Consider the following 19,376-nt stretch of genomic DNA (forward strand, 5'->3'; position numbering starts at 1 on the left):
GTTTGCATAAATTTTTACCAAGTCCGCATTTGCCCAGTTGAGCGAACCACGTTATTCCCCATTACATACCCTTCTACATTTTTACCTTGCCTGCCACTGTCTGGGTCTCTTCTTCCTGTTCTACTCTTCTCCATGTAGGACCCTGGCCCTTATCATACCTTCCTAACACCATATATCATCCGGAAACAGGTAGACTACGGATATCACGCCTCGTGCCTATTCCTATATTTTACAAAGTTAAAACCTTGATTATTTCCACTTACCATCTATGTCTTTTTTCAATGTCTCGTGGGCTTGTGTCCCCAAGGGTGTGGAACTGGTACGGCAGGGGTCAGGAAATCAATCATCACCGAATTGTCTTACCGCTTGCGTTCCAATTCCGTTCCAATCAGTACTTGATCGTTCGTTCCATCTAGTTCGTTTTGTTCCGTGCTCAGCTATTTCCTTTTAACGCATGCCTCTTCTCTAGGACCATATTTATCGCCCACAGGCCCCCCCACACACGGCATCTGTCTGTCCACGGGATGTTCGTGGCGTCATCCTATCTCCAGGCTTGTGGCTGGTGGGACCATCAGTCGAGACTGCATTCTGCAGTTGCCTTCGGGCGAATTTCCGAATTCTCCTTTGTCGACTTTGCTCGTCGCTTCGCCGGACTCGGTCATGTTGTCAGGCAGTATTCTTGGTCCTTGTCAATGCCATGTTCTCTTGTTATATAAATGCCTATCCTTGATCAACATTCATTTATTAATTTGGATCGATTTCAATTCCCTGCCGTCGGTTGCATCTCATCACTGGCCGTCCGGTACAAAGGGAAGGGCAGACTTGTAACATCTGACCACATCTGACTACCCCGTTGTTCTCCGTACCGCCGGGTAATCCCAATGAGTCGTTCTTCCGCCGCTCGTCGCGACAATGAATATACCCGAGGGTCACTGCTCAAATTCTGTCACTTTCCCGGGTTACGCCACAGTGCTCATCGATCACGATATATGGACGTCTGCAAACAGAGACATCTCCCCAAATTCTTTGGCCACTGGGCTCATACAATCTATCCCCTGCCAAGGCTACCATGGGAGCTACCTTCTCCTGCGAGCGGTACCCCGATCCTGATGAAATAAACTCCACTGTCACCGCGTGCGTACAATGAGTTTCTTATACAAAAGCCTCTCACAGCTGTTCTATAACATACATTCACCTTTCCATCAACATCAAGAATCACTTGTTCAGAGCCATTCAGATTCTCACTTACGACGGGACATTGCCGCGCTCCGGTACCTTTCCCTCCCCCACTTCTGGTATCTACAGTTGTAATGATACCGAGGGCGAAACTCATTCAAATTTGGACCGTTTCCAGATTTACTCCTAGGCCACAGATGGAATCTTTGGGATAGACCTCGGTGCGTCCGCCGGTCTTGATAGTTCAGCCACTTGAATATAAAACGCTCAAGTTTTCCTGCCGTCTGCCACGGACCGCACACTCTGAGCCGTTGTGTACAGAAGCTGTCATTATCCCGTGCATCTCGTACTCGGTAAGTTAGAACCAGTTTCAACTACATGACTCAGGATGGCGCAGAGAATGTTCTGGATACTCTTCTCGCCATAGCGCCCGTGATAGGCATGCTGCAGTGCTGTTTTCACCCTCTTATCGTACATCCTCTATTAGTATACGCAAGTGCGTCCCGAGGAATTGAAACTGTTCTTGATTCTTCCATATGATAAACTCGGGTCGAATGCCCGCCGTATTTGGATCGGGCGTTTCCTCGCGTTTTCCATTTATGTCGGGATACGAATTATTTGATCCATTTGGGGGCGGAAAAGGTAATGTCCCTGAGTACCTTCATCAGACTATGACTCAAGAATTCAATATTCAATGACTCTGTGGTCTCCTGTTTCGGACAATAAGGCTATTTGTGAAAAAAATAACTTAGTAGTTGGGATATGAAGGCAGGAAAAAACCTCGAGGCTGCTCATAATCATCATCAACGCTGAACCGCTCTTTACGCATCTATTAGCTTTTCTTCCGGTTTGACCTCCTCAGACTCCGCGGCTGTGGCTTTCTTCGTCGGCTTGCGCCCGTAAAACTCTGCAATGATCTTGGGGTTGATCCGATTGAGCTGTTCCTTAGGGAAAATGCGGAGAAGGGACCATGCCAAATCAAGGGACTCGAAGATAGTTCGCGACTCATATGATCCTGGATATGCAAGATAGGGAAAGTGAGACAAAGTAGATCCGTTAACGAAACACGGACCTTGTCCAACAAACTGATGCTCAAATTTGTCAAGAAACTCCAGAGCGAGTTTGTCCTCGGACGATAGAGCCTCCTCTCCCACAACAGCCTTCATGGCAGCAGCGTCACGTCCGATAGCGTATTTAGCATACTGAAGAGCATTCAGTCCCACGCCTGCACATTTGTCTCAAAGGTTCTCACCAGTTGATTCGACACATCACCATGATCCTTCCTAGTGAGTTTCTCACCAATAGCACTTTTCATGAGGCGAGACAATGAAGGCAGCACATTAATAGGGGGGTAGATCTGACGATTATGGAGCTGGCGGTCAACAAAGATCTGGCCCTCTGTGATATAGCCCGTCAAATCGGGAATCGGATGTGTAATATCTAACGAAGTAGGTCAGATTAGGCATTGCATTTAGAACACATAAAACTAACCATCGTTGGGCATAGTGAGAATGGGAATCTGAGTAATTGACCCATTTCGCCCTTGCACTCGGCCTGCCCGTTCGTAGATGGTCGACAAATCGGTATACATGTAACCGGGATACCCACGACGACCCGGAACTTCTTCACGGGCAGCTGATACCTTGAACGCGTGAAGCACTTGTCAATTAATCACGAAATGATCAAAGAATGGCAGACGCACCTCTCGTAGCGCGTCTGCATACGAAGACATGTCAGTAAGAATAACTAGAACGTGCTTCTCGAGTTGGTAGGCATAATATTCAGCAGTTGTCAATGCCAGCCGGGGAGTAATGATGCGTTCGATTGTAGGATCATTCGCCAAGTTCAAAAATAGCGTAACTCTGTCCAGACTGCCGTTTGACTCAAAGTCTTCCTTGAAGAATCGAGCAGTCTCCATGTTAACACCCATAGCAGCAAAGACGACAGAGAAATTGTCTTCGTGGCCGTCGTGCACGTCTTTCGTAGGCCGCTTTACCAAGCCAGACTGTCGCACAATTTGGGCGGCGATCTACAAGCAGATCAACATCAGACACGCAATGACGAAAGAACCATTCTCACCTCGTTGTGCGGCAGACCAGCTGCTGAGAAAATAGGAATCTTCTGACCACGGGCAATCGAGTTCATGGTGTCGATGGTGGATATACCAGTTTGAATCATTTCTTCAGGATAGATTCGAGAATAGGGATTTATGGGAGAGCCTGAAAGTAATAACAACTAAGATATGATGGCCAAAGTTAAAAAAGAGGTGTCGGAACGTACCATTGATATCCAGGTAATCCTCTGCAAACACTTTCGGGCCCTGGTCAATGGGGTTTCCTGAACCATTGAATATCCGACCCAGCATATCCTCTGCAACCGGAAGCTTCATGCTGCTGCCGGTGAACTCGACGTGCGTCGCCTTGACGTCAACGCCGGACGTCCCTTCGAAGACTTGGACAATGGCTTTCTTCCCCTGAACTTCTAGTACCTGGCCACCACGCGTCGTTCCATCTGGTAGTGTAAGTTGTACAATTTCATTGTAAGAAGGAAACTACTCAAATGGTCAGTGCACTGTAACCCAGATTTGTTCCGATATTCTCACTTTGACGTTGTCGAGTACAACAAGTGGTCTGTATTCTGTGAGCTGTGAGATTACATGGAAGTTGCGCCATGCTCACCCATTAATAGCAGAAACGGTGCGATAGTCTGGAGCATTCGTGACACATAAGCTAAGATCCAGAGATTCATACAGAGAACTGACCGAGATGAGGTTGCACCCGGTATTCTCTCGTCACAGCCGCTGCGTTGATGGCGGCCAAATCCTTATCACTGATACGGGGGTCGACAACCATTTTCCAGAATTACACAAATTTCACCGTCAACCAGAACTAGGACAGGGATATGGAAGGAAAAATGTAATGGTGGATGCAATGCCAGTGACGACTCGATCAGGGTTTCCCACGATCCGGCCACAGCCACCCTTAACTACCTAATCTGCTCAGATATTTACTTGCTCGTAACGTAGACAATTGTTTCATATTTCACCCTTAAATGATTCCACTATGTGTTGTGCCTTTTCACAAACAGCCTTGATGTCGCTTGATGACCTACGGAATTTGAACATCAGTGTTTGCTCGAAATCGGAGTATTCGTCACCCACCACTCGGTCTCCAGCAATAGCTCTTCCACTTCTTCGGTATCCTTGTTGAGGTCCATACTCTGAACTTTAAGGTAAAGAAGTTCAGCAGCGTCAGAACGGATCTATGTGAATAATGTCAGACTTAAGGTTATCTTAAATGAACCGAGACTTACGGTGGGGAATCGATGGGCAAGAAAACTTGGGAGGCTGGTGATGCATCGTTCAAACATCACATCAAATGCGAGGAGATTGACAACACTTTAAAACGAAGAGTGGATCTTAGTGGGATGATCGGAATCTGATACCACACTTACATCTTCATGGACTCATGTATTCGTTGAACGCTCTTCAGTCGATCTATATGTCGGGATGCCATCAGATGCAAACTATCCAGACTGAGGACAAAGTCAGATAGAAACAATCGTGACGAAAATAAAGTGACCTTTTGATGCCCGAATCATCAGAGGAAAGTTTTTCCAGTGCCCCAGCCTCAAGCAGGACATTGACCGTCTGGAGAACTGGTACTATGATATTGTTAGAACTTATGTTTGCCTTAGCATATTTGATCAAATCATTCGCAAGTGTGACAAGGTCGTAAGCTTCTGTTGGCCCGCTGGCAGGTAAAGATCGTGCATATGTCGACAAACTTGTTGAGACGGGTCGATGCTGAGAAGTATTTACATCAACAAATAAACAGATGACTGATGGGCGGAAGATATACATACAATGTTATCCGTCTTGCTGCCTAGACTCATAATAAGGCCCGTCAGGACCGGTTGACGATATTCTTCGATTTCCAAAAGACGAACAGCCCTGGGAAACAACCAGTACCCGTCGCTCCAGCCTACACTTTCAGTGCCACTAGCATATAACGTTTAAAATCAGTGCACGAAGATAAACTGGAAACTTACGATGCAAAAAGCTCCACGAGTAAGCCACAACTCGGCAACTGCCAGCGCTCGCTGTCCTTCACATCTGGTACAGGTAGCCGAAGAAGTCTTAGAATACACTCTCCAGCGTCCTGTCTAACATTATCTAATCTCTCAACTCCCTGTTTAAGAATTCCGATAACTGCGAGGTGGTACTTCGATGGAGGTAAGTAATCATCAAAGCGGTTGATGGTACTGGCGTTCGAGATGAGAATTTCAGAGACCGATGTCAAACCTCGTACGCAAGCCATTCGGATCCAAGAGCCTACATCACCTCTTTCATCAATTGTGTAGTCTTCTAATCCACCCAAAAGAGCATCAAACAATGAAGTGAAGACTTCTGGGGACATATCTATGCAGGATTTCAGAGACATGTCGGGAAGGCCCATAGGAGCAACGTACGGTCATTGAGATGGAGAAGCACGTTTTGAACGATTTGAGGGATGGCGAGATAACAGTTGCGACGAGCTTCCACATTGGTGCTGAAGGCATCTCGCTAAAGACATGGTGAGCGAGCTGCAAGATATTAAAAAAACTGATCAGCGCTGACCGAGGGTCTGGCACACTCTAGAAGGCAACCAATACTATCCGGCAAGCACTTCGGAAAAGAATCATAATCGATCACACCCAATACTCGGCCAAGACTCTGCTGACTGGAGAAGGATCCAAATCTCAATTCCCGGATCAATGTTTGGGGATGGAGTAAGATGAATGAAAGATGTGAGAAGCAAAAAAAAAAGACTCATCTGGTAACAGTGGCAAAGCAGTCCACTAATTTACTGATGGAAGCCATAGCCATTGCCGCAGCTTCCTGCACGGAGACACGCCGATGTTTCAAACCAAAGTCTACAACCTGTCTCCACTTAGGAACAGAGGTGTTTGGTCCCATACTAATTTCCGTCAACGTCACTGTACTTGCGATTAAGTGGCATGCTGCTGCAGTAACAGTCTCATTTCGAGATCCTACTAAAACAGCGTGAGGTACAATTGCAAGGTATTTGAAAATCTAGAAAGAACATCAATAACACAATGTACGGCGTGCGCGTAACATACATCTCGCATTTGTTGCTCCCTTTCGACTTCTGAGGAAGCCCGATCACGGCAGGCAATAGATAGCTCGGTCAATGCAAGAAGGCCTCCATGGATATCCGTTCCATCAGGGGATTCGAGTAATTTCGCCTGTTCCTATTATGAGTAGACAGCAATACATAAATGAACTGACGAACCGCTCTGGAACAGACTTGTGGACCCAACCCTGATAGATCTAATAGACAAATAAGACGAAGAGACTGAGATGCCAGCTGTCGCAGGTTCACATCCCAATGCCTCAGCGGTACGTCCAATACATGGTCAAAGAGATATCTTCGGTATTCCGGGTGACTGGAACCCGGTGGTTGAGCTAACCGAACTAGAGAATAGTTAAGATGCCTACTCGGCGACTTGAGGTGCTGCAACGAGAAATGCATTCCGCCTAATGCCCACAGCGTAGAAGTCGGTCTTGCGTAAAACGTCAATTCCGTGGGGGAATAATCCCTAAGACATTTTCATACAATATCCGCATGCGACAAAAACCTCACTCACCGTCCTTCCCACATGTTCTTGGAAAGCGGCGCTGGCAGCTCGCCGAATGTGTATTTCACGATCGTAAAGTGAAACTGTGACTAATTGACGAGCGAGCTCCTCAGCATGAGGTGCCAGTTCGTTGGGATTTTTGCTCCTAGCGAGAGCCCAAAAGACGTAGGCAGCAGCATCACGGACATTAGAACCTATGGAATGAGCACCCTTCCTCAAATCAAAGTACAATGCCTAAAGGGAAATGTGAGCCCAGACAGAAGCATTGGGTCTAGCTCATTAACCTTTGAAAGCCAATTAAGTAACTCGGGGAGTCTCTCCGAGCTAATAAGGCCTCTACGTGCCATTTCGGCACAAGCAAGAGATGAACCATGCCAAGTACTTTCTGCAATAGCAGGAAGGTCGTATATGCTTGCTGCAACCACAGAATGTATTGAAAAGAGACCCATGATTGTGTCAAGCACTTGATCTGCAAAGTCGGTCGGGAGGCGATCTGAAATCCTCGCGATGCCTTTGGCCGCTGACCATCGGACGATGGTGTCCTAGGCATAATCCATCAATGCATTGTACTGAAGAGTTTTTTAAAAATTGTACTTTATCTTGGAGGCTCTGAAAGAGCTGCTCCAGCATGACTTCGATCGAGTCCGGGACCTCGATGCTATCCTGGCTGTCAGTCCCCCCGGCCGATCTGGCCGGTAATATGCGTAACGCTACGCGTGATACGAGCTTCGTTTTATACTTCCTGACAACGGTATTAGCGAAGAGAGCTGATTCGCCCTCAACAGTGGCAGCGATGGCAAGAACATCGGGTAGAGCCATTTCAATTTGACCCACAGATCCTGACTTTAAAACCTCGCATAGAACCTGTAGGAGTCCAATGACCTAACGTCGCGTTCAGATGTCTACGAAATAGACGAATATAAAAGAATGTTTACCGTGAAAGGATTCTTGGACTCTCTGATGGTTTCTTTACACCAGGACAGGTAAAGGCGAAATATCGTGAGGGTATCCTTTCTAATTCAATAAGCAACACATTTTGTGACTTGATCGCGAACACACCTCATATACAGACGTGAAAGCATAATTGCAGCGCCTTCGCGCTCTAAGCCAGCCTTGGACAGGAATTCTTTACCGATGTGCTCTATGGAAAGGGCTGTGTGGTTTCCGCCTTCGACCACATCGAATTGTGCCAAATCAAAAGGAAGCATGCAGATAAGAGACAGCCAAAGTAAAAAGGTATAACGCAGAGCCCATTGGTCTACTTCAACCACTAAAGAGTTCGCATTTTGCATATAAGTCAATGCAATAGATAGATCCGCGATTTCGTGGGGAAGAAATCTGGCTAGAACATTGTTAGAAGAGACAGGCGGATTACATACGAACGAATGCTGACTGATTGTCTTGTATCCGCGGCACTTGATATAGCGGTATAAGAGCAGAGCGACGCGTTGCACACGTTCCGATGAGAAGACTATTGAACAATCGGATATGGATACATTTGCATGCGACTTTAGACTGTCCACCACGGGAACAACAAGGCCCTCGAAGTACGGATCCAAGAGATAGGATTGTTCTTGATATTCATCGAGCTGACAGATCTTCAGAGATTGTAGCTACGATCTTGAGGGTGCATACGCACTATGTCTGAGAGCTTCTGCAACAAGACTATCTCTTCCTTGCTTTCTTCCGCGGTAGGCACGACAGTCAAATCCAATGCAAGGAGAGATTGTTGAATATCCGCAAATTCGGCATGCTTCTCGAATCTTGCAAACAGCTTTCCTTCTCCAGACCCATCCATGGTTGGAAATAATCGATACGGGCAGAAAATATTGTGCTATCGTTCAACTCTCAACGGTCATGGAGGTCGGTGTCGATGGCGGTGGGATAAATTTCCCAAAATGTACCGTGCGAATGTCTTCCACGTGACTAACTTGCCTAAAAAATTTTTGACATCACCGCTACTTCCCTCCATCCACCCTATCCTTTTTTTTTTTTTCGTCGTCATGGCCAAAGCTACTAAAGTTGACAAAAAGGTCGACAAGAAGAAGGAGTCTAAGAAGGCTGACAAGTCTGCAAAGGCTGTCATAAACGTATGTTAAAATTTCCGCAAATGAGATACCAGGGCTCAAGACAGTGATAGAAGCCCCCTTCACCCGTTAAGGCCGTGGTTGATGAGAAAGTATGTTAGACCTCGCCTTTGCAAATGATACAAGCCAATGACAATGGTATTAGAAGTCGAAAAAATCGACAAAGCCTGTGAAGAAGGCCAAGGCTGAGTTGTCATCGTCGGAATCTGAGGATGAAAAGCCCAAAGGCAAGGGAAAGGTATGCTCTAGTTCTGTTACTCAGGAGCGAATTTGATGTTCACCCACCACATAGGCCAAGGTGTCTAAATCATCGTCAGAGGAGAGCAGCGAATCTGAATCTGAAGATGAAAAACCCAAGGTTGCCCAGGTTAGCTCGAAGAAGGCCGCTGTTCAGTCAGACTCTAGCGAAAGCTCAGAGGACGAGGAACCGAAAGCATCCGTACCCAAAAAAGTTGCTGTTAAATCCGATTCTTCTGACTCTGATTCAGAGTCAGAATCGGACGCTAGGCCCGTCGCCGCAACTAAAAAAGATGAATCCTCTTCAGACGAATCATCAGAAAGCGAAAGCGATGGAAAGGAGAGACCATCTGTGCCTACACAGAAGAAGCCTATACCTGCAAAAAAAGTCGCTTCATCTTCAGACTCGTCAGACAGCGAAACCGACGAAGAGGATGCAAAGAAACCCGCGGCTGCATCCAAGAAGGCAGAGTCTTCGAGTGGCGAGTCTTCAGATTCAGATTCTGACGATGAAGAAGCGGGCAAGAAGACGCAGGAAGACAAATCGTCCGACTCGGATTCGGATGTTGAGATGGACGATGACTCTGCTAAGCCAGTTGTGAATGGTACGCCTTGGCATTCTATACAAGTTCTCTTCCTCATCTGTCTCAGGCAAGCGCAAAGCCGCCGGTGATGACGCTGCGCCTTCCAAAAAGATAAAACTTGCCAATGGTGCTGCTGCTCTCGCTGCCACCGATGAAGAAGCTACAAAATCCATCTTTGTTGGCAAACTTTCTTGGGGTGTTGATGATGAGCGACTAGCGACCGAGTTCGCTGAATGCGGCGAGGTCGTTTCTGCCCACGTTCAGCTTGACCGCAACACGGGCAAGTCTCGTGGATTCGGATACGTACACTTCACCTCGGCAGACGCAGTGGAGAAAGCACTAGAAATGTCTGGTCATGAGATCGACGGACGTGCTATATTCGTCGACAGATCGCAACCCCCCTCTGCAGATCGCACGGCTGGTCGAGGTAGGAAGTTTGGTGATGAGGCAAGTGAACCGAGCAGCACGCTCTTCTTGGGTAACCTCAGCTTCGATGCGAACGAGGACAATGTGTGGGAGTTCTTCAACGAGTATGGCGTGAAGAACGTCCGACTTCCAACGGACCGGGACACCGGGCGCATGAAGGGGTTTGGATACGTCGAGTTTGAGGATATTGAGGGTGCGAAGAAAGCATTTACTGCCGCGCAAGGTCAGGAGATCGCTGGTAGGGCTATCCGGGTTGACTATTCGCAACCGCGTGATGCTTCTGGTGGTGGTGGACGTGGAAGAGGTGGAGGCCGTGGATTTGGTGATCGTGGTGGACGCGGCGGCGGTAGAGGGTTTGGTGACCGTGGCGGACGTGGTGGTGGCAGAGGATTTGGTGGCGACCGTGGCGGACGCGGTGGAAGGGGCGGACGAGGAGGATTTAATCCTCGGTCAGGCGGTATCATGCCTTTCGAAAACAAAAAGATCACATTCTAAACCTGATTTTCATCTTGCATCCATGCTGATTATGTTCATTTATTACTACCTCGTCGTCCTCATGCTGTTAATGACCAATGTCTGAGACGTTTACATGGACGAAACGTGGTTACATTCAGTGAATTCGCACTGAGTGATGCAGAAAGGAAGTTGGATGGACCATCAATACAAACTATCCGATGTCTGTGTTGTCTGAGGCTTTGGGACTGGCAGAGGCTAAGAATATTGCCTTGTCTGTCTCGTTCAATACTTCTTCAAGCTGAGCCATGACCTCTTTTTCTTCTCTAGCATCTTTATGCTCCCAATACATCCTGACATGACGAACAAGTCTTTCTTTGGGTATATTCTTTGCCTTGTAATCGTCGAACGCAATGAGCATACCGTGTTGACTCAGCCACTCTATGAGGTAATCAATATCAAACGAATCGGTAAGTGCTTTCTTCAAGGTTTTGGGACGGAGAGATTTGTAGATCTGGCACCAGCGCTGGAGCTTAGTGAGGATTAAAATGATGGGATGGAGGATGGGTAAAGCTAAAATTTGACTGTGAGAAGAACAAGACAATATAGAGAGGGAAGCACTTGCTTGTTTCGGAGGAAGCAATACATGGTACATTGTAGACAAGATCTACTGAATCTGGAAGACCAAGAGTTCCAGCTGAAAGTGTCTCGATAAGGACGATGCTCTTGCTCCGGGAAAGAAGTTCAATTCCGGTGAACTTCTTTGGACTGGACTTGACAGTCTCTTCTGGATTCTGTGATTCTGGATCTTCAGAGAATGCATCCAAGTCCTGTATAGAACCAATTTGTCAGACCAGATGTAGATATTGTACAGGTGATTGAGATACCTCAACGAAATAAAATTTAAGAATGTTCTCTGTAAATCGTTTGTCCAACTCTGTCACTTTCTCTCGCAGGGTCGAAAGATCCAAGGTGTCTTTGGGGATTTCTATCAAAATATCGATATCATATCTAACACAAGAACTGTCAGTCAATTATTTGAAGAGACCTTTTTTTCACCTATCTCTGTGCGTCTTTCACTACCAAGGAGACACCAAGCAAACCCACCGATGTAGGCACGGCGAATAGTGAGCTCGGTCAGAATTTCAGAGAGAACTCTTGCAGCATGTTTTTGCGAGTCATGGCTGGTAGTTATGTGGATTTCTTTGGGGCCCATAGATGAAGATGGTTGGTAATGTCGAACAATGGCAAAAGGAGTTCAATCATAGCACAGCTACCATCGGGCCTTTCACGTGCTTCCAAAGTGATTCTTGGCGGCACAGGTTTCGGAACCTGACCACAATCCACGATAATGTCTATGCAACCATCGCACATTTCTCTACCCAACACCATTCACACCATTATGTTCCCCAGTTCTGACGCCAGAGGAGATATCAACCCATTCTCCCTGCCTCCTGAAACACTGGTCGACCTCTCTGTGGATGTTGAACAGAGCTGGGATAGTCGTGACGGAATGGCGGACTTTACTATATAGGCGGATGAATGTGCCATTAGTTCCTTTTGTGAATGTTATTTCTTATCATCGTCCCTGTAGTCTAAATCTCTTCAGAACTTTTCGTACATCGTCCCCGATGATAAGCTGCAAGAGGCGTCAGAAGTCCTCACTTCCATAGGCTTACCGCTATCCGTCCCCCACCCGATATATCTTTCCACAGGAGGAGACCTATTTGCAAAGGCCCTCCTTCACAGAATAACTCTATCAGCTAATCTCGGGCCAGCGCGGTTCATCCTACTCTACCCATCATCCTTTTACCCATTTCGTCCTTCCGAGCTGGAGTCTGTCAATCAACCCCTCTTTGGTCTTGATTTTTTGTCTGTACCGCTCAATGTGCCAACCACATCAGCGACTTACGCATCTCTTGTCCGTACTGCAGCTGTGTACGAGAGGAACAATGACACGAGGAAGACGCTGTTAAGCGAGTTGGCTCAACTGGCACTCTATAACCTATATGACGGTGATTATGGGAAATATTCAGGAGACGAGGATGACGACGAAGAAAGCGAAAGGGAAATACAGCAGGCCGTCGCTGTTGTACGTGGGTGGACTTAGAATGCAGATGAAGAATGGATTGGTGATGCGCTGGCGGAAGTCGTTGCTACAGCTGCATATGATACTCTTCCATGGAGGGTCTGTTGAGGGTGCAGGCATTGGTTACAATATCAGGTAAGCCCTAGATTTGCAGTCTGAGCACCAGAGGAATACATATAGCAACTATCATGTTACGATCACGTACAGACATGTGTGGAGCCACGCCGATATTACTTGTTAGAAACCGGCCTTTCACAATTTGATAGTGCTGGTATATTTTTGCAGATAAGGGAAAGGATTGCCGATTTATTATTGCCGTAATAACGAGGCAGAAGCTCAGGCATAGACATCATTTTTGACGATTAGGTCTGCCCTGGCTTGTCGAAGAGCTATTGAGGGGTATAGAAGAGAGTGTTTATATATTTTTATTCTTTTTGTATGATTCATACAGTCAATATTAATGAACATCCATTCCATAATGATAATGTACTACTCCGACTACAATGTTTGGCCCGTTGTTAGGATCGAGGAATGTTGTGTTGGTCGTCGATCAAATTTCTATTTTTCTTTGCTATTAGAAACACATAATGGCTGAAAAACGAGGAGTGAAACGCAAGAGGAACGAAGCGCCAAAGGAGGTGTGTGCTGCAGTATCCACATTGTCAGATGTCTCAATACTCAGCACAGAAGGATTTAGGTGTAAAGATTGGTGGAAAATTAGTGCGAATCTCCGTTTTCTTCTTATCTGCCCTTCTGTTGAGTACTTCCAGCATCACGATTTAAGGGAAGTCAAAAAAGCGGCGAAGAAGGCCAAGAATTTTGAGACTCAGAAGCTTGTAAAGAAACTCAAGACGTTACGGTCTGTGTCTGGTTTTTCACTTTGGGTACCCCCTTCTTACACTTCGAAATTCTTCAGAAATAGAAATGAAGACCATTCACAAATAACAGAATGCGAATCCGAGTTGGATGAGCTCAAGGTCATTCTCATTTTCGACCTGTTTTTTATACCGGTACTTATTATCACTATCAAGCAGGGCCTCAACCACGAAGCCGTAGCAAGAACTGCGCTACGGTCGAAACTGCTCAAAGACAGGATACTCTCCGGGAATGAATACGTACAGGCTGCGATGTCAGACCAGCTCCAGTCTAATCTTCTCGGCGGGAGTACCAAAGTGCAGGGCCGCATCCTAAGCTCCAAGGTTCTCGCTGTTGAAATTGCCAACATCATCGAGGGTCTTCGAGCGGTTATCCTTCCGCCCGCTGATGAGGATGTCGAAACGTCAGAGCCCCCGAGGAAAATGACAAAGGTCGAGGTGAAAGATGGCGAGGGGGAGGACGACGACGACGATGAGGAAGAAGTTGAAGCCGGCGATGAGATGGGCTGGGAATCTGGAACTGTGGGGGATGATGAGAAGGAGAATGATGACGGATGGGAGTCTGGCTCTCTCGACGAGGATGGAAACGTCGATGAAGGAGACGATGATACCGAAGTCCCTCTCGCAGGTCCGAGAGCCAAACCCACCGGTACCAAGGCCCAAAGTAAATCCTCTACGGGTGGATCGACGTTTCTTCCATCCCTATCGGTTGGATTCATCAAAGGAAACGAGGATTCGGACTGGAGCGAGAGTGATGCGAAAGCAGGAGACATTGAGCAGAAGAAGAATCGGAGGGGACAACGGGCTAGGCGGGCGTAAGTCTCTCTCTGTTTGAATTTTTGCTGTTATCTAACTAGTAATATAGAATTTGGGAGAAGAAGTATGGGAAAAATGCCAATCACAAGAAACAGGAGGCTATGGCGGCTGCGATTGAGCCTGGTCGCAAAAGATGGAGCAATTCCGACGGGGGTCCTTCTAATCGTCGTTATGATAGCCGCCCGTCGCACGGGAGTGCTAAGGATGGCAAGTTCAAAGCGCGCGATAAGGGCTCAGAGGGGCAGCACCACCAACGTCAAGACACTGGCTGGGAGCAACGGAAGGCCTTTACCCGCGACGACTCTATAGTGAAACCAGACGACGGAAAGGAGGCCCTTCATCCGTCTTGGGAAGCTAAACGAAGACTGCAAGCGAAGCAGCAAATGTTGACCAACCATGTTCAGAACAGAAAGATTAAATTCGCATGATGTAACTATGTGTTCCCTAAAGAATAGCAACATGCAAGTCTATAGCAATTGGGCGTGGATGCCAAAAACTGAAAGGGAAGGCGTAGAATGATGAGATATGTACAGGTGTTATAACGGCGTGAATTCAAAACGAGGTAGTCCGGGAACATACATGGCTTCTCCTGCCTTGCAACCTACAGTCCCTGGAACACCACATTTCCCCGCACTTCCCACAGCGGGGGTAGTCGGACCCTGGCTTCCCACAGGTAGCACATCGCACTCTGTCGGTGCAGAATTTTGACTTTCTCTCAAGCGAGGCAAGGATGGGGTTCAGTTCCGAGTGAAAACTAACATGTGCTGGCGGGTGCAAGGTAGTCTCTAATAGTGTATGGATAGCAGAAGGGCCGTCCTGGGAGGAGCTGTCCGAAATATAGGATGATGTACGGCTAATGGACGGAATGGACGGCGATGTAGGGGACGATGGTTCGCTCCATGTGTCCTGCCACACAAGGGGGGTTCGAACACGACGACGAAAGAAGCCGGTTGTCCTGGTGTCAAACTGGCAAAGGGACGAGGAGGCAGATGGTGTGGGCGTGAAAGCGCCGTATGCTTCGTGGGTCCCTGACCGTATTGCCGTGGCGACCAACGGTTCCACTTTGAACTGGACTGTTACCTTTGACGCGCAAGCTGAGAGACCAGATAGGAGAGAAATTGTGCGTTTGCGTGTGGTTGGCGACTGGGGAGGGCTGGTATCAGTATCTAGTAGCAGCAACAGGGAATACTCACCTGGCCGTCTCCAAAGCTCGTGCGGAAAAGAGTCTCAATGGCCATTTGGGGCGTTGACTGGGATGGCATTTATTTAGAGGGTGCGAGGAACACTTAACATCCGAGTCCTTTATATAACACGATCAGCGACACCAGGTACCTCATGGAGCTCTGCTTACGGAATAGTGGGGTCGTCTTGCAATATATATCCGGACGACAAGATTGTTTACTCTAGCTGTAGGTAAGGGTAACTAGACGGAGTGATGAGATCAAAGACAGGGATGTAAAATTCAAATTCTGCAAATTTCACATCCAAACTTAGTAGTCATCTGCCACAAAAGGACTAATGTTCCCACGTACCCACTAATCATATTATCGGCTTCTAAATGTACTCTTTCCCATGGTCGATATCTGCTACTATCTTGTATATCTCCCTGCCACATCGATCCTTTTGCCTGCCTACCCTGTGTTCTCCATCTCCAAACGTTATGTCAAAGTTAACAAACAGGCAGTGTCAGTGTCATACATAGTCTACCGGTGCTTTTTTATCTTCGGTTCGGCAGGCTTTCTTGACTTTGCGATGCGGAGAAAGCCTATGTCATACGAGTTCGCCGTTTCAAAGTTCTCAGCCTCTCTGTCTACGGTCTACTATCCGTGAATCTGCATTCAGGAAGTGGTCGGACCTGCTTCTGCGACGCGACTTCTCTCTGTTTACATTTGTTATCTTTCCGTATCAGCAATCACCGTTTCTCTTGGCTCTCGTTCCTAACAGATCACATCAATATAGTACGTACGGGCGTGTAGATTCGGGATTTATTCATCTACTTAGCTAGTAAAGCCACCGTCCCTAAAGATTTCGGTTCGGTTCCTTCTGGAAGATTATTCAGTGGTTCCGGAACGATTTATTTTGTTCGACTGAATGTTAGACGTCGTTGTTTCCTACTCCATTCCGGGCCGTACTTCTATGGGTTCGGCACTTCTGTCGAGTCGCTTTTCTACGTCCAGCTGATGTACAACGTGATCTCAGTGCCTGACTTATAGAAGTCTGTCGAATCACGCCCCCCCACTGTACACACATTATCTCCATGAATACGTGGCATTGTACAGGGGATATGTTGAGGGAGAACTCGTGTACTGACCTGGACGTAGCCATTCGAGGTCCTCTGACAGTCACTTGGGCACCTGTGTTTCCTCGCGTTTTAGGCCATTAGACCGTCTTCAATTCAGGCATCTTGGCGATTCAAGCGCCGATGCACGCTAACGAACAGATATATGTCGCGACCTTTCTCCAGTGGATGGCGGTCCTCTTCTCCCTACCTCTGCAACATGGCCGACGAGGTTAAACGCTCCGCTTCTATCGAGAAAGTCGAACAACCTGACCACCATGAAAAAAGACTTGCGACAACAGGTGATGGACAGACAAGCGGCCTTGACTGCCGCTATAGAAGCGGATCCTAGGCCGAAGCACTTCAGCTTAGCAGCAATTCAAGTAAATTGTTTCATTGGGATATGATGAGTTCAAGGTACCTTAACCATGAGACAGCTCTACTTCATTGCATTGGTGGTATGTTTCTGCTCTGGGGACAATGGTTTCGATGGAACTGTGAGTGGATAGGTACCGTGCTATGACCGATTCTTTGCTGACACCGGATCCTAGGTCATGGGTGGCATCAATACCATGTCCCAGTTTCAGGCATTTGTCGGAACCAAAGATGGTGCAACGAAGACATCCATTGTTTTCGGCATTTACACTATGTATGTGAACGATTATCGCTCCAGCCGTCCCTTAGTACTGAATTCCATGTCACATGCAGTGGTTCAATCACGTACGTCTGGAGTGCCGGGCGGTAGCCTAAAGAGTTTCTGAGCATATGCATATTCCATAGTGGCACTATTCCCGCAGGTAAGACTGGCCCTGACTCTGCAAAAGCATCCGCTGTTAACTGGTGCTGATACAGCCTATCTTCCTGATAAATGTGGTCGTCGGTTTCCTATGTGGATAGGAAACGCATTTATGTGCGGGTATCGTGGTTCTAAGCTTAGCATCTTCTGACCCTATACAGTCTACGTGCGTGCATGAGCGCCAATGCGAAGAGCATGAACATGTTTTTGGTAGGCCGGTGGCTGACGGGTGAGTTGTAATCGTAATGCTCGATGTTTCCGTCTTAATCAGGCGCAGATTCTGGATGTTCTTGCGCGGGTGCGGCGGCCAAGTCGTACCTCGCTGATTTCAGCCCCGCGAAGCACAGGGGTGCCTACATCGGACTCCTGAATTTTTGTCCTTCATCGTACGCGGGTTCTCCTTTCAATCGATTTCTGTCTTGATTATCCCCCTGTCGACCGTGTTGGCTTCACAGCGTCGGAAGAGGACATGAAGCCCGACGTATGTTGGCCAAATATCACTCCGCCACAAGAGATCATAATTCACCATTGATCGACCTTGAGATGAAGGAAATCGAGGAGAAAATTGAGATAGATGGACAAGACAGTGAGCAGCCCATACATAGATTTCTCTTCATGCTCGTCGCTACATCTAGAACGTTGGTGGGACTTCAGACTTCTGTTTGCGACTCAGGCAGACAGATATCGGGCATACATAGTCATTCTCATCGGTAAGTCATGGCCTTAATAGAACTGGTTGCGTTCTTTGCTTACTTAGTGAACGGTAGGCACTTTTGGTCAACTTTCCGGTAACACCATGATAACGTATTTTCTTCTCGTACTTCTTGAAAATGCTGGCATCGAGAGTCAAAGAAAGAGGTTGACCCTCAACTTTGTCAATAGCGTGACCTCATAGTACGTGAATCGTGAGAATCGAGAGAGTAGTTCCATCTAATCTTTGCGTGTTTAGTATTGGCGGTAAGCCTCGTCACACGGTATCACTATAAGTTGTTTAAATGACCTATCATTAAACAACTCGGGGGGTGAGAACTTGATTCTTGAGATGTCGATGGATTGACCCTAACATTTCTTTCATAGGGAGCCTTCACGGTTGACCATTTTGGTCGTCGCCGGGTTCTTCTAGCCGGAACTATTGCTATTACTGTCATTCTGGCAATAGTGACCGGCTTGCTTAGCAAGGACGACGGAAATAGTACTCGCGCTAACGCTGGTATAGTTTTCGTCTACTTCTTCATGGTGATATTCTCTTATGGGCGGACGTCAATGTGAGTGAGTTCCTTTTCAAAGTCGGAATAACAAAATGGCATCTGTTCCAGGCAAGCATTGTACCCCGCCGAGGTCCTAGGGTACCAAGCTCGAGCAAAAGGACTCGCGTTCTTAAACATATGCGCGCAGGGCTCAACGTTTATCAACACCTTTGGGTGATCCTTTACCTGTTGCATTGTTATAATGGTCCCGATGCTCGTATCCTCTAGTTTGCCTGTTGCGCTTGAAAAGATAAAATGGAAAAGCAAGGGGCTCCTGTTATCATCGTTTCAAACTCTGATTGCGGGTGTTCAGCGTATCTGATTTCACAATATGGTATGCCTTTGAATGTGCTCTGATCTACTTCTTCGTCGCTGAGGCCAAAGGTCTCACGCTGGAGGAAATTACGAAGGTTTTTGAACAGTAAGCCATCTTCAGTTGCATAAGGTAGCTGACGTATATATGCACAGACCTGGCCTAAGAAAATACAGTGAGCAGGTTGCCAAGATGAACAAGCAAAGATCGGGTACTATTATCGTCTAATTTTATCATTTCTCGTTCAATTAACGGTCTAAATGTCCTGAATTTTGATGACGGTGTTCCTTGAATACTCTCTACGTCTTTTATGATGCGTCTGAATTTGACTAAACGGATCCGGGCCCCGTATCCTCCGT

The 19,376-nt window shown here is 47.1% G+C and overlaps 9 protein-coding genes across 9 annotated transcripts; 5 read left to right on the forward strand and 4 right to left on the reverse strand.

The window, feature by feature from the left end:
- Positions 1 to 16: 16 nt before the first annotated feature.
- BT62DRAFT_1078807 (uncharacterized protein) lies at positions 17 to 1,798 on the forward strand (the record flags this gene model as incomplete). The annotated part of the gene is made up of 8 exons (XM_043179423.1): positions 17 to 391; positions 470 to 665; positions 971 to 1,134; positions 1,228 to 1,295; positions 1,374 to 1,397; positions 1,498 to 1,529; positions 1,564 to 1,608; positions 1,664 to 1,798. Exons 1-8 carry the CDS (start codon positions 282 to 284, stop codon positions 1,796 to 1,798), a joined length of 774 nt encoding a protein of 257 aa, XP_043036578.1. The 5' UTR covers positions 17 to 281.
- A 199-nt stretch (positions 1,799 to 1,997) lies between these two features.
- BT62DRAFT_904241 (V-type ATPase) lies at positions 1,998 to 4,028 on the reverse strand (the record flags this gene model as incomplete). Its single annotated transcript, XM_043183555.1, has 10 exons — positions 1,998 to 2,191; positions 2,249 to 2,378; positions 2,429 to 2,616; positions 2,668 to 2,818; positions 2,879 to 3,205; positions 3,256 to 3,395; positions 3,457 to 3,727; positions 3,779 to 3,806; positions 3,855 to 3,882; positions 3,938 to 4,028. The coding sequence occupies 10 exons, from the start codon at positions 4,026 to 4,028 to the stop codon at positions 1,998 to 2,000; spliced, it is 1,548 nt and encodes a 515-aa protein (XP_043036579.1).
- On the reverse strand, positions 3,938 to 8,838 carry BT62DRAFT_972863 (TBCD protein). Its single transcript, XM_043189092.1, has 20 exons — positions 8,456 to 8,838; positions 8,210 to 8,405; positions 7,876 to 8,158; positions 7,752 to 7,830; positions 7,411 to 7,698; positions 7,101 to 7,358; positions 6,826 to 7,050; positions 6,677 to 6,777; positions 6,471 to 6,624; positions 6,298 to 6,423; positions 5,989 to 6,250; positions 5,795 to 5,931; positions 5,647 to 5,740; positions 5,227 to 5,596; positions 5,041 to 5,176; positions 4,758 to 4,981; positions 4,630 to 4,710; positions 4,489 to 4,573; positions 4,337 to 4,437; positions 3,938 to 4,283 (listed from the first exon to the last, which is right to left on the reverse strand). Exons 1-20 carry the CDS (start codon positions 8,612 to 8,614, stop codon positions 4,211 to 4,213), a joined length of 3,432 nt encoding a protein of 1,143 aa, XP_043036580.1. The 5' UTR covers positions 8,615 to 8,838; the 3' UTR covers positions 3,938 to 4,210.
- On the forward strand, positions 8,800 to 10,965 carry BT62DRAFT_935403 (RNA-binding domain-containing protein). The gene is made up of 5 exons (XM_043186932.1): positions 8,800 to 8,906; positions 8,957 to 8,995; positions 9,049 to 9,141; positions 9,196 to 9,745; positions 9,792 to 10,965. Exons 1-5 carry the CDS (start codon positions 8,820 to 8,822, stop codon positions 10,643 to 10,645), a joined length of 1,623 nt encoding a protein of 540 aa, XP_043036581.1. The 5' UTR covers positions 8,800 to 8,819; the 3' UTR covers positions 10,646 to 10,965.
- Positions 10,818 to 11,819, reverse strand: BT62DRAFT_1009682 (uncharacterized protein; the record flags this gene model as incomplete). The annotated part of the gene is made up of 4 exons (XM_043177579.1): positions 10,818 to 11,176; positions 11,250 to 11,433; positions 11,491 to 11,614; positions 11,707 to 11,819. 4 exons carry the CDS (start codon positions 11,817 to 11,819, stop codon positions 10,818 to 10,820), a joined length of 780 nt encoding a protein of 259 aa, XP_043036582.1.
- Positions 11,820 to 11,935: 116 nt separating this feature from the next.
- BT62DRAFT_935405 (uncharacterized protein) lies at positions 11,936 to 12,832 on the forward strand. Its single transcript, XM_043186933.1, has 3 exons — positions 11,936 to 12,165; positions 12,213 to 12,699; positions 12,721 to 12,832. Exons 1-3 carry the CDS (start codon positions 12,142 to 12,144, stop codon positions 12,798 to 12,800), a joined length of 591 nt encoding a protein of 196 aa, XP_043036583.1. The 5' UTR covers positions 11,936 to 12,141; the 3' UTR covers positions 12,801 to 12,832.
- Positions 12,833 to 13,236: 404 nt separating this feature from the next.
- On the forward strand, positions 13,237 to 14,853 carry BT62DRAFT_935408 (Bud-site selection protein). The gene is made up of 6 exons (XM_043186934.1): positions 13,237 to 13,330; positions 13,380 to 13,412; positions 13,463 to 13,551; positions 13,609 to 13,669; positions 13,727 to 14,382; positions 14,433 to 14,853. The coding sequence occupies exons 1-6, from the start codon at positions 13,280 to 13,282 to the stop codon at positions 14,809 to 14,811; spliced, it is 1,269 nt and encodes a 422-aa protein (XP_043036584.1). The 5' UTR covers positions 13,237 to 13,279; the 3' UTR covers positions 14,812 to 14,853.
- Positions 14,854 to 14,873: 20 nt separating this feature from the next.
- Positions 14,874 to 15,835, reverse strand: BT62DRAFT_349428 (uncharacterized protein). The gene is made up of 3 exons (XM_043180592.1): positions 15,735 to 15,835; positions 15,577 to 15,683; positions 14,874 to 15,526 (listed from the first exon to the last, which is right to left on the reverse strand). Exons 2-3 carry the CDS (start codon positions 15,643 to 15,645, stop codon positions 14,936 to 14,938), a joined length of 660 nt encoding a protein of 219 aa, XP_043036585.1. The 5' UTR covers positions 15,646 to 15,683; positions 15,735 to 15,835; the 3' UTR covers positions 14,874 to 14,935.
- Positions 15,836 to 16,939: 1,104 nt separating this feature from the next.
- Positions 16,940 to 19,245, forward strand: BT62DRAFT_982240 (uncharacterized protein; the record flags this gene model as incomplete). Its single annotated transcript, XM_043189665.1, has 12 exons — positions 16,940 to 17,044; positions 17,099 to 17,158; positions 17,213 to 17,310; positions 17,335 to 17,414; positions 17,729 to 17,873; positions 17,913 to 18,043; positions 18,093 to 18,167; positions 18,225 to 18,340; positions 18,535 to 18,722; positions 18,774 to 18,878; positions 19,018 to 19,125; positions 19,173 to 19,245. The coding sequence occupies 12 exons, from the start codon at positions 16,940 to 16,942 to the stop codon at positions 19,243 to 19,245; spliced, it is 1,284 nt and encodes a 427-aa protein (XP_043036586.1).
- Between the last annotated feature and the right edge of the window lie 131 nt (positions 19,246 to 19,376).

The sequence above is a fragment of the Guyanagaster necrorhizus genome (genome assembly GCF_019112545.1).
Source record: "Guyanagaster necrorhizus MCA 3950 unplaced genomic scaffold BT62scaffold_25, whole genome shotgun sequence".
NCBI lineage: Eukaryota > Fungi > Basidiomycota > Agaricomycetes > Agaricales > Physalacriaceae > Guyanagaster > Guyanagaster necrorhizus.